Source organism: Leuciscus leuciscus (genome assembly GCF_965113295.1).
Source record: "Leuciscus leuciscus genome assembly, chromosome: 9".
Classification (NCBI taxonomy): domain Eukaryota; kingdom Metazoa; phylum Chordata; class Actinopteri; order Cypriniformes; family Leuciscidae; genus Leuciscus; species Leuciscus leuciscus.
The window spans coordinates 18,087,744-18,105,906 of NC_138733.1; the positions used below are offsets into that span (position 1 = coordinate 18,087,744).

The window sequence follows — 18,163 nt, forward strand, 5'->3', positions numbered from 1 at the left end:
ATGTGTTGTCAAACTGACTTCTATTGTGTAGTGCTCAATGTAGACAGGAAAGCCGTGCGTTGACCCTGAAATGCCGCACTCTAATTGACCGTGCAGGTTGAAACGACCAGCCATCTCTTTGAGTGGACAGGATGTGCCGTTGTTTGAGGTACGCAGAAAAGGCTAGAAGATACTTGGGGATGAGGTTTGAGATTTTCAGTTCTTACCCTGACTGAGTTGAGGCAGTCGAGCTCCAGTTTTTCCACCGTCTCTGTCGGCAGCAGTGGGCCGAGCTGCGAGAGGTTAATGGGTGTTGTTATGGTGACTGTTCCAAGGACATCTCTGCAGCAACAACAGGAAGAGCAAATCACAAACTGAGTCTGGACTTCACTCATAAGGAAACATTGAATTATGAAGGAACAGGAATGGGAAGGTACAAGAGTGGGTTTCACCTCTCATATCAACCAGAAGCTATTTATAACAATCTGTTTTAGGTTTGCTGTAGTTTTATGTGGCTTGTCAACTGGATAGAGTCAGTGCAACAATACAAACTAGATGTGGTACATTATCGTTCAATTAAAAAGGTTGGGGTCAGTAAGATTTGATAATATTTTTGAGTCTCTTAAGGCCTGTTCACACCAAGTACGTAACAATACAATACAAAATATAACGGCACAGAGAAACAATATCATTGATATCACTTTCAGAAGGATTATTTCCAGTTAAAAACACTGACAGCCAATCAGAATCCATCCTGCATTAAAGAGCTTGAGCATTTAAAGCGGCAGACGACATAGCTGTGCGCGTTCAGAATAAACACAACAATATCGTGCGTTGGTGTGGACACCAATATAGTTATCGCTATAGTTATCTTTATTGTTATCGTTTTTGGTGTGAACGGGCCTTTATGCTCAACAAGGCTGCATTTATTGAATAAAAAAATACCAGTAACAATTTAAAACAACTGTGTTCTATTTGAATATATTTTAAAATGTTCATATATTTAATATATTAAAAATATATATTTCTGTGATGGTAAAGCTAAATTTTCAGCAGCAATTACTTAAGTCTTCAGTGTCACATGATCATTCAGAAATCAGAAATTCTAATATGCTGATTTGCTGCTCAAGAAACATTTCTTATTATCTTATTATGTTGAAAGCAATTGTGCTGCTTAATGTTTTTGTAGAAAAAAAGAAAAGAAATAAAAATCTTACTGACCCCAAACTTTTTAATGGTAGTGCTGTTCCTCTAAAATGTTCCTCTAAAAGAATATTTGTCCGTCAAAATCTATTCATCCTAAAGCTATTTCAACTCTCAACAGTAGATTTTCTGTTTTTCGGTGAAACACACAAAAAGATATTTTGCATAATATCCTGGATGTTTCCTATACAATAAAAGTTAATGAGGATTGGGCCTATCAAGCTCCAAAACATGACAAAAACACCACAAAAATAATCCATATAACTAAATATGCTAAATTCAAAGTCTTCTAAAAGTCATATGATAGGTATATATGAGGAACAGCTTCAAGTTTGAGTTCTCAATCACAAAAAAAAATCTTCAATCATCAAATATAATTTGTACGCATGCATATTCAAACTCGCTGCATTTTGTCCAGTTGCAAGACACACAAGAACTGATGCCGTCAAACCTGACATCACATTTGAATATGGCTTCAGAAGACGTCATATGGACAACTTTTATAGTACTTTTTTGGAGCTTGACAACTCATGGTCACTGTTTGGTTTCATTTGATGAGAATTGGTGTTTTAAAGATTCATTAAAATCCCTTTAAGGAACTATCCCTTTGAGGACATTAACCTAGTCAAACTACTGTTTACCTATTGTAAATGTTGTAGAGCCAGTCTAGCATAGAGTATATGTCAATGATCTGCAGATCTCCATTGGTGATCGCCTGGAGACGACGGGTAACAGCCTGGTGGTAGCTGTGTGTGTACACTTGGAAGGAGTCGTATTCCACCGGATATACAGACACCACATTACGCCGAGCCGCCCCGAGGTCCTCCACCATACGGACTCTAAGCTTATCCAGATAGGCTGCTAGCTCGCCTCCCTGTGCTTCTTCATGCTGGGGTAAGTTTGCATCAGCTAACTCGACTACCGCCTCCCTCCAGCGTTTCTTGAACTCCCTCGGCCGTGGGCCTCCTGGAGCGGCTCGTTCGCTCTGAGCCCAGTCCCGATCGGCTTGCTCCTCCTGCTGAAGCACCTGGACCACCAGGCCCAGGTTGGGTCCGGCGGTGGGGCAACGCAGAGAATCCCTTACCACGTCCCACAACTCTTTCTGCAGGGCCTCGTACAGCAGCTCCACATCTTTGGCTTTGCGCCGACTGCTGTCTTTGCTGCTGGGGCTGGTGAAATCCTCAGTGCCCCCTGCCGTAGGAGATTCGGCCTCCCTACACTCCTGCTCCAGCTCCAGAATGTGAGTGTCAGCCAAAAACAAATCTCTTTTTGTCACCAACTGCAGGATCTCCAATACTGAAAAAACAGAAAATAAGGTTATCCATTAGTCACACAGCAGAGACCGAATACTACATTTTTATTGTTTAGTCACCCTCATGTTGTTGACTCTAAAAATAAATAAAAAAAACAAGAAAAGATTTTTCGATGTTGTGAATAAAAAAAAGATTATTGGTGTGTTTTACAAGAAAACACCATTCGTATTTGTCTTGAAAATCCTGGCTATATGATGTAGCCTAATTTTCTGATTTCTAGAACTGGAAAAACGGAATGAATAAAATATAACTCCATGGACATTTTTATTATGAAAATGTATTGCTCTAAATAAGCCAAGCTCCAAAATATTTTACAGTGTAGAAATTGTCCTTATCCACTAAACCACAAAAAAGTAAAAAAAAAGTCATGGAGACTTGGAATAGTTGTGAACAATGAGGGCTTAGAACCACTGCTCTAAAACACCCAGAAGATAGTGAATATGGGAACATTCTCTTGGCCATCCAATACAATTCTTCAGAATTCCCCCATTAGTAAATTTCATACCATTAAACCTAAAACATAAATGCAGTATATCTTCCAGATGGTCAAAAGGACTGCCAATGCACTTTGCTGGCTATAGTTTATAATGATCTCACTTGTGTTTCTCATGTGCAGCAACACTTTTTTACATTCCAAAAATTGTCTTTGATGAAGCAGGCGGGCTCTCATTGAGGTCAGTGCTCACACCCATCCTTCATCATTTCCATTCCTTTCCTTTGGGATGAACACATTTACATGGTCTAACAAATTGGTCTGATTACTGGAGACAGGTTTTGGGAGGCTTCGAGAACAGCTTTTCATTAACCAGTCCATAGGAAAGTCTAGAGGTCAACAAGTTCACATACTGAAAGGACTAGCAAAGCTGGTCACCAGCATATTGTGTTATAGATGCAAGTGACCAGCATGTCATATTTCCAAGTTCTTAGCTTAACCAGACAAACTTCTATTGTATATACTATATATTCATAATAATAATAATAATATTCATAATAATAATTTTACTAAAATATTTATTTAAAAATAATTTTTTATTATATTTTTTTCTAAATAATAATTGTATTTGAATGAACAATTATAATATACACACACAAACATACAGTAGTGGCCAAAAGTAATATTCGTTTTTACGCAGCACGTTTGAGCTTCTGCAAGAACCAATGAGGTTTGTTCTTGGGCGTCAAGCAGGTTTGGTTGAATGTGGACTTCAATGTTTAAATGTGAATTAAAGCCTAAATTCAATCTGTTCATCATATGAAGTGATTGTGGCTCTTCAGAATATTTGGACTAAACCGCTCAATCCAGATGGATTAGTTTTACGGTCTCTTTATGAACTTTTTTAAGCGTCAAATTGGCAGCTGCGTAGCGGTCAATGGAGGGACATAAAGCTCTCAGATTTCATCAAAAAGATCTTAATTTGTGTTCTGAAGATGATTGAAAGTCTTACGGGTTTGAACAACATTAGGGTGAGTAACTGATGACAGAATTTTCCTTTTTAGGGTGAACTAACCCTTTAAGCTTGCTTACTGACAATTCTCAACACGCATCTATTGAGATGAAGATATGTCACAAATCAGTTGTGCAAATAATTGGCGCTGCTGTTGAATTCCTCAGAACATTGGACGGACAGTAAGGGGCCCTTTGAGGTGCTGAGTTGCCCATATATTTCCTGTGACTTCCTGACCTCTTCTTAGAGGGAAGGATGCGGGGGCGTTTGGTTGGCGCCTGACTCATCTGTCCCTATCCCTATCGAGGATGGACTGTCCAGTACTGCCATGACAGACCCCACACCCTTCTCAACCATCTCGGATAATAACAGCCCAAGTGTGCCAGTCCAATGGAAGGAGATCTAAATATAAAATACAATACCAAAAGGCTTATCGCCAACGCAGACAGGGGATAAGGTGGAAAAATGTATTTGCTGCCTGTTAAAAATTAGAGTCACTTCCTCTGCAACTCATTCACGTGAAAAGTCCTCCACCCAAGGACGACATGTCACTGTATCATCTAAGTGACTTTGAGATAGGACTACTGTTCAACCCTAGGGGAAGTAAAAGTTGACCCTGTAAGCTTATGTCTGAGAAGAAGGGTTGTGCAAAATTCTGAATTTAGAAACGGCTCCCTTTTAATGCATGAATGAGAATTTGAAGAAAAAAACAAAAACAATTGGTCACACTACAGTACGTTGAATGGGAATTGAAATAACAGGAATTGAAATTTACTGAACTGCGATTCAAAGAAATTCAACAGGTTATGGCATTCCAGGTAATGAAGTGTTCTTCCACACTTAAATCTGTTTGTAAGGCCCATAAAACCTTCAAACTTCAAGACTTTTGCAAGCATTTGAACTTTAAAACAAGGTTGTGTTTACAGTATGTGTTATATAATAAAGAACTTGCTTATAAATACTTGCATATTTTAACTTACAACTTGTTCAAAAGTTTGGGCAGAAATAAATGCTTTTTATTCAGCAAGGGCGTATTAAATTGATCAAAACTGACATTAAAGAAATTTACATTTTTACAAAGTATTTCTATTTTAAATTCTGAACAAAATGTGCTGCATAATATATATATATATATATATATATATATATATATACTGTATGACAGACCTGTATATATGTATTTGTTTTGAATGACAGACTTTTATATTGGACAAGCAATGGTCCAGATGTTAAAAGCCATGCAGTTTAAATGGTTTTATCCCACAGTTATTAAAACGCGGATCGATGCCAGTAACTGAGCAGAGCTGTGCAGAGAGGACAACACTAGTTCTTTGTTTCCAGAAAGTCTCATGCACTAAATTCATGGTGTGCAGAGCATATTTCACTTAAGCATGGACATGTCACCACCCTTCCTTAATGAAAACCACAGGGATTGAAGTGTTGCCTTTTAAGGGCACATATGGCACTATGCTACACAAATATACCTCCACCACGATTTCCAAGAGGAGGTAACGGTATTTACTTTTGGCCAGGGATTTTAAAGGGTGGGGGCTGACAACCAACTCAACTGAATAGATCTGACTAAGCAAGATATCTGCTAACATTGCACCAACACACCTGCACAACCAACACCTCTCAGCAGGACCAATCAGCCGTTACAAGGAAAAGATTAGCCTGAGTTCTAGGAATGTAATGGAATATGATCTGTTCTTTGTCGTGCCACAGGTTCAGGACCATTTTCCATGAACCCTCCCTCTGTAAGGGTTTCAGAGTCAAAATTCTCCTGTCAAGCCGGAGCACGAGAAACCGTAGAACTTGAAGAATAGCAGCCCACTGAAATTCCCTTTCTCATTCATTCACTTCCCCCATTTAATGCTCAGCATGTGCAGAGTAGACATATTTTCCCCAGAAGTGAAATATTTAATAAGTGAAGGGCGATTGTATTTCCTGCCTCTGCCTTAGAAGCGCAGATGGGTCGAGTAATACTTGGCGGTATCGTCCCCTGTGCCCAATCCTGTCCAGAAGGAATTTTCACATGCTAAAATCTTGTTTCAATGTCCAGCCCAGTGAGATGAAGTGGCAATCAAAGTGACAACTGGCCTCGCCTGCCACTGGAGACCTTAGGTCAGGACAGAACAGTCCCACTCCCTTCTTAATTAATTTAGACATGGCCAACGTCAACAGAGCAAACCTAAATTGGACCATTTGAAAAACCGAGTACTCCACCTTACACTAAGTGGAACCCTGCCCTCACTTAATGCTCGTTGGTTTATTTGACATGCATGGACAAATCTTCCTGCCAAGTGTTGGACAATAGCTGGATAAGGTGGAAGTGTTGGCTATTCCCTTTTACGAGTGACTCTGCCAGTTGGCATGCGGGAATATTTGCTATCATAAATGGGAGTGCAGTGATTCCATTCAGATACTGTTTCCATGGCGGCCATGACGGAATGGCTCTCAGCTGTAGTTATGGCTTATGGTTGGGGGTTGCGGGTAGTAATTTGGTGAGGTCTGGAAATCATTCACTAGGATGAGGGGTAAACGCCCTTCTATATGGCTGCTTTATCAATTCAGTCAGATTTCATCTTACACTTTGCCAATCCCAAAGACAACTGAATGCATTCAGTTCTGATAGATTCCAGCCACCCGTTGTCTGAACAATGACGTTTAGTTGCAACATGCTTGTGTACCGAGAACAATTTCTTCATATTGTTATGACAAAACAAAATGGAAAAAATGGAAAGCATGGTATTTTGTAAAAAGAAAGAACATTTTTGTTAAGGAAACTTACATTACAATTTGTGTGTAATATTGCATTGAAGTTTAAGTTTAATCTCAGAATTTAACATTTGGTATGTTCTTCCTTTGATTTAATATCCACATTTGGAGCAAAAATTCCAGATTTTCATTGTGGTTTCATTTTTTTGGCACCCACTGAGTCTGTATGTAGCAAAGATCAAAGCCTAAATTCAATCGGTTCATCATATAATGCGATCATGTCTCTTCATTAAATTTTGGACTAAACCGCTCTTATTCATATGGATTAGTTTTAAGATCTCTTTATGAACTTTTGAAGCATCAAAGTGGTAGTTGTGTAGCTGTCAATGAGAAAGCTCTCAGATTTCATCAAAAAGATCATCCGAAAAATGGTTTTAAGCCAGTTATTTATATCTTTTGCTGTAGTGTGTCAGTAGGAAATATCAGTTTACATTTCCAAACATTCCTTTTGCCATTAATTGTAATAATCAAGTGAGAGTCTGACAACAGCCGGTGCTCCACACGGAGATCTGATCTCATCATCATTCAAAAGAACTGCGGAAACGTCTCCAAAACACTTGAAGAAACCTTCCTGCAAAGCTAAAGTACTGTAAAAAGTTTTAGGTACTTGTTTAAAAGTCCTGTAAAGTGAGGGTGCTTAAAAGATAATGTCATAAATGATCAATTAACTTCTATTATAACTAAATCAAATCAATATTTGGTGTGACCACCTTTGCAGGAAGTTTTTCTTCAAATGTCTTGGAGACGTTTCCGCAGTTTTTCTGGATTTCGTCTGTCTCAGTTTTTTCTGTTTCTTCATGTAATCCCAGACAGACTCTATACGATGATGAGATCAGATCTCCGTGTGGAGCACCGGCTGTTGTCAGACTCCTTGTGCATTTAAAAATATCACTGGATTATTACAATTAATGGCAAAAGGAATGTTTGGAACTGTAAACTGATATTTCCTACTGACACACTACAGCAAAATATATAAATAACTGGCTTAAAACCATTTTTTTGGGGGTGAAAATACTAACGTGCCTAAGACTTTTGCACAGTACTGTATATATATGAAGAGTCCAGATGCAAAAGCCTCTAAGTGCCATCTGAAATTTTCTTCTAGAATGATCATTTTTATCAAGCTCGTATATTTAAGTTCAGTAATTTCACTTAAATGGCAATGAAAATTACCTATTAATTGTCATTTAAGTGAAATTACTGAACTTAAATATAGAAGCTTGATAAAAATGATCATTCTAGAAGAAAATTTCAGATGGCACTTAGAGGCTTTTGCATCTGAACTCTTCATATATATATATATATATATATATATGTGACCCTGGATCACAAAACCAGTCACATAGGTACATTTTTTGAAATTGAGATTTATGCATCATCTGAAAGTTGTATGGTTTGTTAGGACAGGACAATATTTGGCCGGGATACAACTATTTGAAAATCTGAAATATGAGGGTGCAAAAAAAAATCGAAACATTGAGAAAATCGCCTTTAAAGTTGTCCATTTATGTTCGCGATTGTGCAGCATTCACTGACAAAAATAAATGTTTTATATATTTACGGTAGGAAATTTACAAAATATCTTCATGGAACATGATCTTTACTTAATATCCTAATGATTTTTGGCATAAAAGAAAAATCGATAATTTTGACCCATACAATGATTATTGCAGTTGTCATTGGCTTTTGCCACAAATATACCCGTGCAACTTATGTTTTTTTGGGGGGATCCAGGGTCACATATACAGATAGATAGATAATTGATATAATTATATTAATTATATTTTGAGCTATAGAATTTAAGATTGGTAAAGCAATGACACAGGAAGTAAAAGCATACAAAATGTTTTGCCTGCTCATCAAGTGAAATCTGATCAGGTTGACAGTTGACACACTCCATGAACAGGATTGACGTCCTGTTCTTCGCTCAATTTTCTGTCTTTTCTTACATGCACAGCAACCGAGGCATGCATGGCATTACACTTTATTTGAAGCGTTACTTCCTTATTTAATGATTCTTTTGATCCATATACCATTTGAATACGTCATTGTGAAGATGTTTGATAACATTATTAAAAAGGACTCTCTGTGAATTAAATCCTAAAAGTCTTGATTATCATTCCCTCAGGAATGTGCTGCCACTTGAGGACAGCTGCATGGATGAAGCAATGCTTTCTTTTGTCACAACACGTACGTCTGCAAAATAAATGGGAATTATTATTTAAGCTCATACAGAAGACCTTTCCTGGAATACTTAAGTAAGGATCACAAAAACAGATGCCAAACAAAAAAATGGGTTTAGCATTGGAATTTTGGATATTTAATATGACATCCAATGAATGTGTAAACAAAAATGCTCTTCAACCAAATTACAGATGGATCGCATAGTGTCTGGTGGTCTTCTCAGCTGATAGCTGAGAGTTACTAAACTAATAACTTGGAAACCCACATGACTGTTGCGGGAGGTCACAAGAAGGTTTCCCGTCAACATAATGTGGCTAAATACACAAATAAAAAGTGATTTTTTGCTGTGTCAGCTGGGACATGCAAAGCAGCAAGAAACCCTTTCCCCCCTGCTGAAACAAAGCAAAGACATGACCAAACATGACACTATTGGGCACATTCAGTTCCCCTTTGCTCAGATTCCTCTTTTATCATGTTCCATGCTGCATTTACGCAAGGTAAAGAGACTGATGGTTTCAGATTTGACAGCCCTCTAGCCCGTATGGTAGGAACGATTAGTAAAAAAAAAAAAAAAGCCTTGATAATCAGCTAAATGCATGCCGCTCTGACAGTCATGTTCCCCGATTATCAATCTTTCTGCAAAATTTAGTTCCAACTCTAATCAAAAACATCTGAACATGGTAATCAGAGTCTTGCTTCAAAATGACACACAATTGTGTAAGAGCATAGCTGAAATAAAATTATAGGTTGAGCAGACAATGAACTCTGTTGACTGTTCAACAAATGCACCAGCAACCACTAACACTTTAGATATGTTTGCAAAACAGTCCAGTCCTGTGACGTTGGCAATTCGCATTGCTAGGTTGAAGGTATCCATTCTCATCCTTCACTACCATTCTTAAGGCTTTTTTTCTTTAACAAAGAGAGCTTGCAATTTACTGCCAGTTTTGAACCTTATCTCTCATGGTCTTGCAGTGAAAAGCCTGAAACCTGAGCATGCAATCATGTGCAAATTCCTACATAGCATGTTCCATGCTCATGCAGGTCAAGCTAAACAGCCACGCTCTGGTAGAGTTGTGGTTAAAGGTTTGAGAACAAGCATTAAAGATAGCTAGATATTAGTTGTACATTCATAGTTTAAATGGTGAATTAATTAGCAAATAATGGCATGTTTAGCACTATCACAGTCTTTGATGACTGCCTGTAGATTTTCTAGAAGGGCAATATATTTATGTTTAGAATATTCAGAAATACTGTATTACATTGACACAAACAATTACAAAACAACTGTTATAAATAGCTAAACTGCTAAACATTTTATGTATGTAAAATGAGAAACACATATAGAACAAAAACAGTTTTATAATGTATATTTCATTTGTAATAGACAGGTAAATCTGGTCCTTTTTTTTGACGAATATGGGTCTGTTGCTGAATGCTGCTATACAAATGCACAGCTTCAGATTCACTAGTCGACTGTTTACCTGAAAGTGGCTCCCTGGGTTTGACCTCGGGCACCTCCTCAACTGGCTCTTCCTCTGGGCCCTGGGATGAGTGGTCCTGCATGGACTCCCTCTTCATCTTGCCCTTGCCCACCATCTTCAGGAAGGAGAGTCGACGACTGGTGGAGTCAGAATCAGCTTCTGAGCATAGGTCACCATTGGTCAAGCTCTCCTTGCGATCTTTACACTTCCCAGCCATTCTATAGGAAGAAGAAAGTTGATAAGGTTGATTAGTTACATTTTGATTTTGCAGAGCACACTGCATCTAATTCAAGGTATACATGTTCATGTATTTCCTGGGAGTCAACCCCATGACCACGGTGTTGCTAGAATCATGCTCTTCTGCTGTTTGAGACTCAGTTGAAAGCTTTATGAATTATGAAATGAATTGTTGCAATAGCACAAAAATACATGGTCTTTCATAAACTAATAGTGTAGTTAGAAAACTATGGATTTAAAGGCATGTGTCTAGAACAGTGTGTCTATTCTACTAGTGGCAACAAATGGAACTACAAAAATTATAATTGTTTACAAATGAGTTTCCCAAACATTCCTACCTCCCTTTGGTAATAAATCATCATAATAAATCATTAATTAGTCCTAAACTGTTTATCACACTTTCTTCTTTTTATTCATTCTTCCTATAGGGATTTTCAAAATGTCTTTGTTAAAGAGTTTTAAGTTATCAACTAAATCAACTAGCTACAAATTGAATTATTTAAAAAGTATTTGAAAATAAGACAAAAAGTCAAATATACAAGACTGTGTACTTAATGGGTTCAATGAGGGAAAGAACTACAATCCCATGATGCATTCCGAATGACATAATCCAATTAAAATATAATATAGAATTACAGTATTACAATATAATATAGTACTGATATATAGATATATATAGATATAGGTAATATATTTGATTTTATTTGCAAAATATCACACATACGCAAATATTTATATAGTTTGAAAGCATAGGGAGACTAACAATTACATCATCCGCAATGCTTCATAGGAGTGGGCGGGGTTTCTTTGCAGAATCATGAATAAGTTTCTCACCAGGACTTAAAAAATAACTTATTAAAAAATAAGTTAAAATAATGCAGGCTAATGGCTTCAACAAAAGCATATACCACCAATGATTAACAAACTTGTGGCTCACAGTAGGTCTGTCTTTAACGGTTTAGAAAGTTTATAAGTAAAAAAACAACCCGAATGTTGCACTCTAAAAATGCAACCGGAACCAAATGACATTCTTTTACGTTGATTATCGCATGTGCATTCTTCCCTGCACTATTTATTCAAAGGCACAGACTGAACTCTGCAACCAAATCTACAGATGAAAATTGTCCCATGATTTACTCACCCTCAAGCCATTCTAAGAGTATATGACTTTCTTCTTTCAGACGAACACAATCAGAGTTATATAAAAAAAATATCATTGCTCTTCCAAGCTTTATAATGGTAGTGAATGGAGGTTCTGATTTCGAAGTCCAAAAAAGTGCATCCATCCATCCATCCATCATAAAAGTAATCCATATGACTCCGGGGGTTAATAAAGGCCTTCTGATGCATTTGTGTAAGAAAAATATCCATATTTAAAACTTTATAAAATAAAATAAATAACTAGCTTCCGACAGACGACTGTCTGCATTGATTTACTGCGAAAGAGTAACCTCTGACCTGACGCATGACGTATTGACACGGAAGCGCAAGAGGATAGAGAAAAAAAAACAGAAAAAAAAAACAGTCACGAATTAGAAATCTAAAATGAGAATTTTTAAAGATAAATGTCGGAGGATTTTGAAAAGGAAAAGGAGCTTGAAATTGTTGCCCAGCCCTATTTGTTTGAACCGCAAGAGGTGTCTACTCTCACCTTAGCTTACACTACTCCTCGTACGTCATACATTGCGTCAGGGATTACTCTTTTGGAGTAAGTCGACTTGTGTAGGCTGTCTGCCCGAAGCTAGTTATTTTAGATTATAAAGTTTTAAATATGGATATTTTTCTTTAAAAAACACATCACATCACTTCAGAAGGTCTTTTTTAACACCCTGGAGCTGTATGGATTACTTTTATGATGAATGGATGCACTTTTTAGGACTTCAAATTATTATATAGCTTGGAAGAGCAATGATAATATTTAATATAACACTGACTGTGTTCTTCTGAAAGAGGAATTCATTAAGAGGAATTGGAACCGGAACCGTTTAATTCTTTTCAATTCCCATCCCAACCCATCATACCGTAGCAAGCTCCCTTCTGAACTCCGTCTGCCCTTCTTCTTCCTCCCCAAGGGTGAGGCTGAACCTATAGAGCCCTGTGGGGAGGGGGTTTCCCTGCCCTTGCTCCTGGCAGACATGCGCAAGTTCTTGCCCAGTTTGCCCAGGGTCTTGAGGGGGGAGACTCCCTTCATGCGTTCCAGCGTGCCTTTGATGGAGCTTCCCTTCCCTGAGCCTCCACGTCGCACCTCATTAGCCTCATTTTCATCTTCCTCATCCTCAAATGGGTTTCTGTCCCTCGGCACACGCCCATCCAGGAGTGAGCCTCCGTTGCTTCTAGGCCAGTCCTCATCAGAGCCAGGCTCCTCAAATGGATTGTGGTTAAGACTCATTTTTCTGAGAATGAACTCACTACGCGTAGTCTCCAAATCCACACTAAATCTGCCTCCCTTCAGCCGAGACGGGAGGTTCTTAAGGACTGGCATGGTTGCGCTTGGAGGATATATGCTGGAAGAGAGATAAAACAGTTATCTATCAGAATCCCCACTACCAGTATGAACTGTGTAAGCCATTACAGATGCCTCTATAAACAGGAAATTACTGCCACACAGGCCAGTACACTGGCATTCATCCATCATGCTGCTATGAGCTTTCATTTTTTATGAAAAAGTTCCTTGGTTCTGTACAATACAGCCGAAATAAAATAGTAAAAAGCATATAAAAATAGAGAGACTGGATCTTGTGAAACTGTAGATTTCAACAGGTAGTGTCTGATAATGTGGGCACTGTGGTGACTTTAATTAATTTAAAAATACATATAATGGAAGATTTGTACCTCTTCTTTGACAAGCATGTTGTTATGTTCTGAATTTCAATTTGTTTTGACACTTTCTTTGGGGCATATACAGTCAAAATGTCAATATGATACAACTGAAAAAAACTGAAGAAAAGCCTAATTAAAAATGAAATTATTGAAAAGAACATTTGAACTAGTCTGGCTAAGTCTTAACTAACTTTTTCTGCCAAATCAAAGCCATGTGGTGCAACCAACATGCAGGAACCCCCCCCCCCCCCCATAAAAATAGGAAATTATGTCACAGAGAGGACCACTTCAAGGTGCAAGGTGACCTTGTGGTGCAACTCCCCAAATACATAGATTTTATGAATTAATAATTTAATTATTTGTTAAAAATGCTTTTTATATTTGTATATTATTTATATATATAGTAAAGATTAAGTCTGACACTCACAATCAAGGTTTAAAAAAAAAAAAAAATTACGGAGCCCCTCACATTAGGAATTTGTTCTCACAACTTATTAATTCATGGCCACGTTTTATTAATTCATTCCCTCATGATAATTACAATGTCGCCATGTTATACCGATGTGGCCCCGAAAAGATATGTTCTTTTCTTTATTTGTCATTGACCCATGTACTGTTGAGCCCTTTTCATTTTACTGACGCAGTTTTAAACATCAACTCAGCAATATCTGCAACACAAACAGCATTAAACAATACAGATAAAAGAGATCTGACAGTTTTATTTGGAAGATTACTTATTTTATGATGGCAGAATCTGAATCACACCCTCTGGTTAATCTTGAAGACAATCATTATGAGGACTTTTGATGTTGGGCCTGCCTATATCACAAGAATAATAAAATAACGACACATACAGCCCAGAGAACGAGAACAAACTTCTGATAATAGGACAAGTCACCCAAAACTTTAACATCTGACATTTTATATTACGCCATTACTCTGTGTTACGACTGAATATGCAAAATCTTATGTAAATAAACAAAAGGAGGATTCAACTTGATGAACCGAGTCTATTTCAAGAAAACATGTTTGCCTCTTTCAAAGGCTTCTTGGGTAGAATAGCCCACTTGGATATTTATGGCTGGTGACAAAAGGGGATAGGAACAGCGCTGAATCACATCCGGTTTGCTAATTTGTGTGCTTGTTGTGTATGTGTGTGCGCATATGATGGGGCTGATACTTCATGAATGATTAACTTTGGGTTAACGGTCGTCAACCTGGCTTCCTCTTGATAAAAACTACATACTGTAAACATAAAAGAAAGAATCTATTAAAACATGTTTCTGAGATCAAAGTCACATTCTATACAGTAGCTCGGAGACCAATTTCAGTGTGTAACAGCCAACAAGCCTTAAATTCCTAGAGAGGGTCTATTGTTTGTGGCTTCCTACCTCTTTTAAATAATTATGTCTGCATGATTTTTCCATATGGGTCACCTACCATTCAGGGCTTATTCTTTTATGATCATCCACATTGCAAGATGTGTGAAATACACTAAAAGTGTCTGACAAGGTTTCAAAGAATGTTTCAACTCTGTTCAGTGTAATAAAGTTCAGTGGGGATCCAAACCAATATTGGAAACCATTAACTTGCATTTTATGAGTTTCATTTCATTTTTCTTTTGAGTTTCACAGGAAAAAGAAAGTCATGCAGGTTTGTAATGAGAAAATATTGACAGAATTTTAAATTTTTAACTTGGCTTTCTCTTGGTTGTTGAATCACTAGTGAAATGTAATTATTAGACAAGAAGGACACTGACATAGCAAATGGAGTGAATGAGGAGGAGAACGTAAGTTACACAACTGCTTAACAACAATGTACATTTATGCTTGAACCATAAGGAAATGAACAAGTTAAATTAATGAGTTAATAAGACACAAAGCGACTGAAAAGTCTCACGGCTTCAGCGATTGAAGTTGCATTGCAGATCATCCTCTCTCAATATTTCCACTGAAATTCCAGCTCTAATTATAAACCTTACAGTGGAGCCAATAAGGAACGTCGGGTTAGATCATTGGGTGAGATATAAGAACCATACTACCGCTTTCCCAGACCAACTCCTCTTCCTGTCTCATACAGGTAGGGGACAAAAGGGACAGGCCCCCTGCATTACAGCCAATGGCAGTGACATTACGTAATACGTTTACTGGATAAAGTCAAGGAGAAATCAGACAGACGAGCTATATCACTGTATCTATCCTGTTACATCTACAGTTAATAACCAGCAGTTGTGATTGCCACATTTGAGGTATTACAGGATGGAATATTACCTTACAACCGTATTTCATGAAGTGATATAATGTCAGTATACCATTCTGCTACCAATCTGTTAGTACCAATCTGAACATCTGATGCATTTTGTACACAAAATGAGAAAAACATGGAGTTTCGAAGTTGTCGTTTGATTGGTTGAATTCTACAGGATGTCCGGGAGAAACGTGTGTCGCGTTCTTTAACGGTCCGCCTGGAAACAAAGCCGTCGCGACGCCAAACCCCCTCATGGAAGAAAGCCATTGTTTTTTACAACTGTGACAATGAGCACTTTGAGGATTTTCAAAAGTATGTGAAGTTCAAGGCTCCATTGTTGCAGTAAACTTGCACAGCATTCTTGAATTATCAATTTATTAGAAGCACGCCGGTCAGATATCGTAAGGACATCAACCTTACATTTCCACGCCCCTAAACATGACGCAAAACAAAACGAACTGTGTTTGGGTGCGTTACATGTCAGTCAAACGTCCTCTTGGGCGGTCCTTGGCCAATGAAAGGTGCGATAGAGTCCAAACCTTGTGCCGTCAGTCTGAAGGTCTGGCAACGTAAGACTATAGGTAGCAGTTAACCAATTAACAGATTTTTACTGTAGCATACTTTCTCCTGAAAAAAAATAAATTTTTTATTAGCATTAGCAATGATCATGTTTTTTTTTCAGGAAAAACTATAACTATAGTTTTTGTACATTTTGGTTTGTGTCAAAGATGGCTTCTGGAGGATGCAAAAATACCAAAATCTTGTTATATAAGGTGCATCAGCTAATTCTCACTCTATCCGCACCATAATCCTCATCAACTGCACCTACTATTTCAAAATTATGCGGAACCACAGACTGCAGTGCCAGTGAGGTTCAAAGTCTATCATCTTGTCTCTTAGAAGGGATGGGCAATGAGTTACACTGAAACGGAGGGAGGACTGGTCTTAATATGTGACGGATAGAGGAACTGCTTCTGTTGTAGCTTTGGGTTTCAGGCTCTGGTTAAAGGAAAAGCACTGGAATGTTGGAGAGAGCCAAAGACAACCTCCATATGACTTTCCCCAAGGCTATTGCAAGCTTGTGATCTCAAACAGGTCCAGTGAAAGTACTGATTATACTAAATGTAAGAGGTATATTGCAGACAGACAGACAGACAGACAGACAGACATAGATAGATAGATAGATAGATTCGACTGAGGATGGAAGTGTTGAAAAGGGTCCCTTACACCATCATTCATCACCACTATATTAAAGATGAACTCAAAACAAGCAAAGCATTATATGGGTACCACAAGGTCAGATTACTTGTTTTGACGTAACCAGCTCTGTCAAATCTTAGTCGACCATCTTGACATTGGAATATGCCCTGCTATAAAGGCTTGTGCTTTTCCAGTACATTATCTTTTACTTGTGAGTAAATCTTTAACTGTGCACCAGGAGAACAATGTTAGATGACCTTATAAGATTGTCTGTGAATGAGGATGGAATCTTTCTTTTTTTTTTTTAAAAACAGGAAGGATAAATATTTTACTTAATAAGCAGGAAGGGAAAAGTTTTAAGTCAGCTAGTTTAGAAATCAGTCGTACTATTTTTTTACATGGTCATGTGACGAGTTTGCAAAAAAGACGTTTAAATGAGGATTAAATTGAAGGACGGAGAGGACAGTAGCTGCTGTGACACTATCGACATTGCATTCAGTTCAATTTCTCTCATAAGAGATGTAGAAAAGTAAAAAAAAAAACTGACTTACAACCGAGTTAAAAAACAATCAATAATGTATTTATTGGCGTTAAGCCTGATTTCCATTTAATTATCCCTTTTTTAAGACATATTCAACATATTAATACAATATCCCAATATTTCATTCATTTAACAGTTCTATAACCAAATGCATAGATTTTAACAATAAAAACGCCATCGCGTTATTGTAGGCTAGCATTGCAGCGGTAAATTCCGTTTAAATATACTGTCTATGGTAAATTCTTCAGAGTGGTTAACATGGTTACTAATGACACAAGGTCCAGTGAAGTTTAGCACTTTATAATAACAAAGGGGAATATAAAAAAACTTACGGAGTCCATGTCGGTCTGTCTTCATGTCAGAAACGACAGTAAAAATATTTAAATGAAATAATGTGACATTAGTTCAAAACGAGGAACGTCCCACTTATGTGTGTCAACACCACCGTTCAGAGTAAATGACACGAGCTGCTCAGTCAGGACTTTTACTTTTAGTTTGTGGGCAGGTCTAAGAACTCCCCCCTCATAAAATAAAATAAAATAAAATAAAATAAAATAAAATAAAATAAAATAAAATAAAATAAAATAAAATAAAATAAAATAAAATAAAATAAAATAAAATAAAATAAAATAAAATAAAATAAAATAAAATAAAATAAAATAAAATAAAATAAAATAAAATAAAATAAAAATTTTAGAATGAAAAAAAAACATATATGAAAAAAATTACATT

General features: G+C 37.3%; 1 protein-coding gene across 1 annotated transcript in view; it reads right to left on the minus strand.

The window, feature by feature from the left end:
* Positions 1-17,922, minus strand: part of exoc3l2b (exocyst complex component 3-like 2b) — a 26,227-nt gene extending 8,305 nt beyond the window's left edge. Inside the window, 5 exon segments of the mRNA XM_082179349.1 lie at positions 90-321; positions 1,824-2,478; positions 10,387-10,604; positions 12,645-13,127; positions 17,764-17,922. Of these exon segments, the coding sequence (XP_082035475.1) occupies positions 90-321; positions 1,824-2,478; positions 10,387-10,604; positions 12,645-13,105 (1,566 nt within the window). The 5' untranslated portion in view covers positions 13,106-13,127; positions 17,764-17,922.
* Between the last annotated feature and the right edge of the window lie 241 nt (positions 17,923-18,163).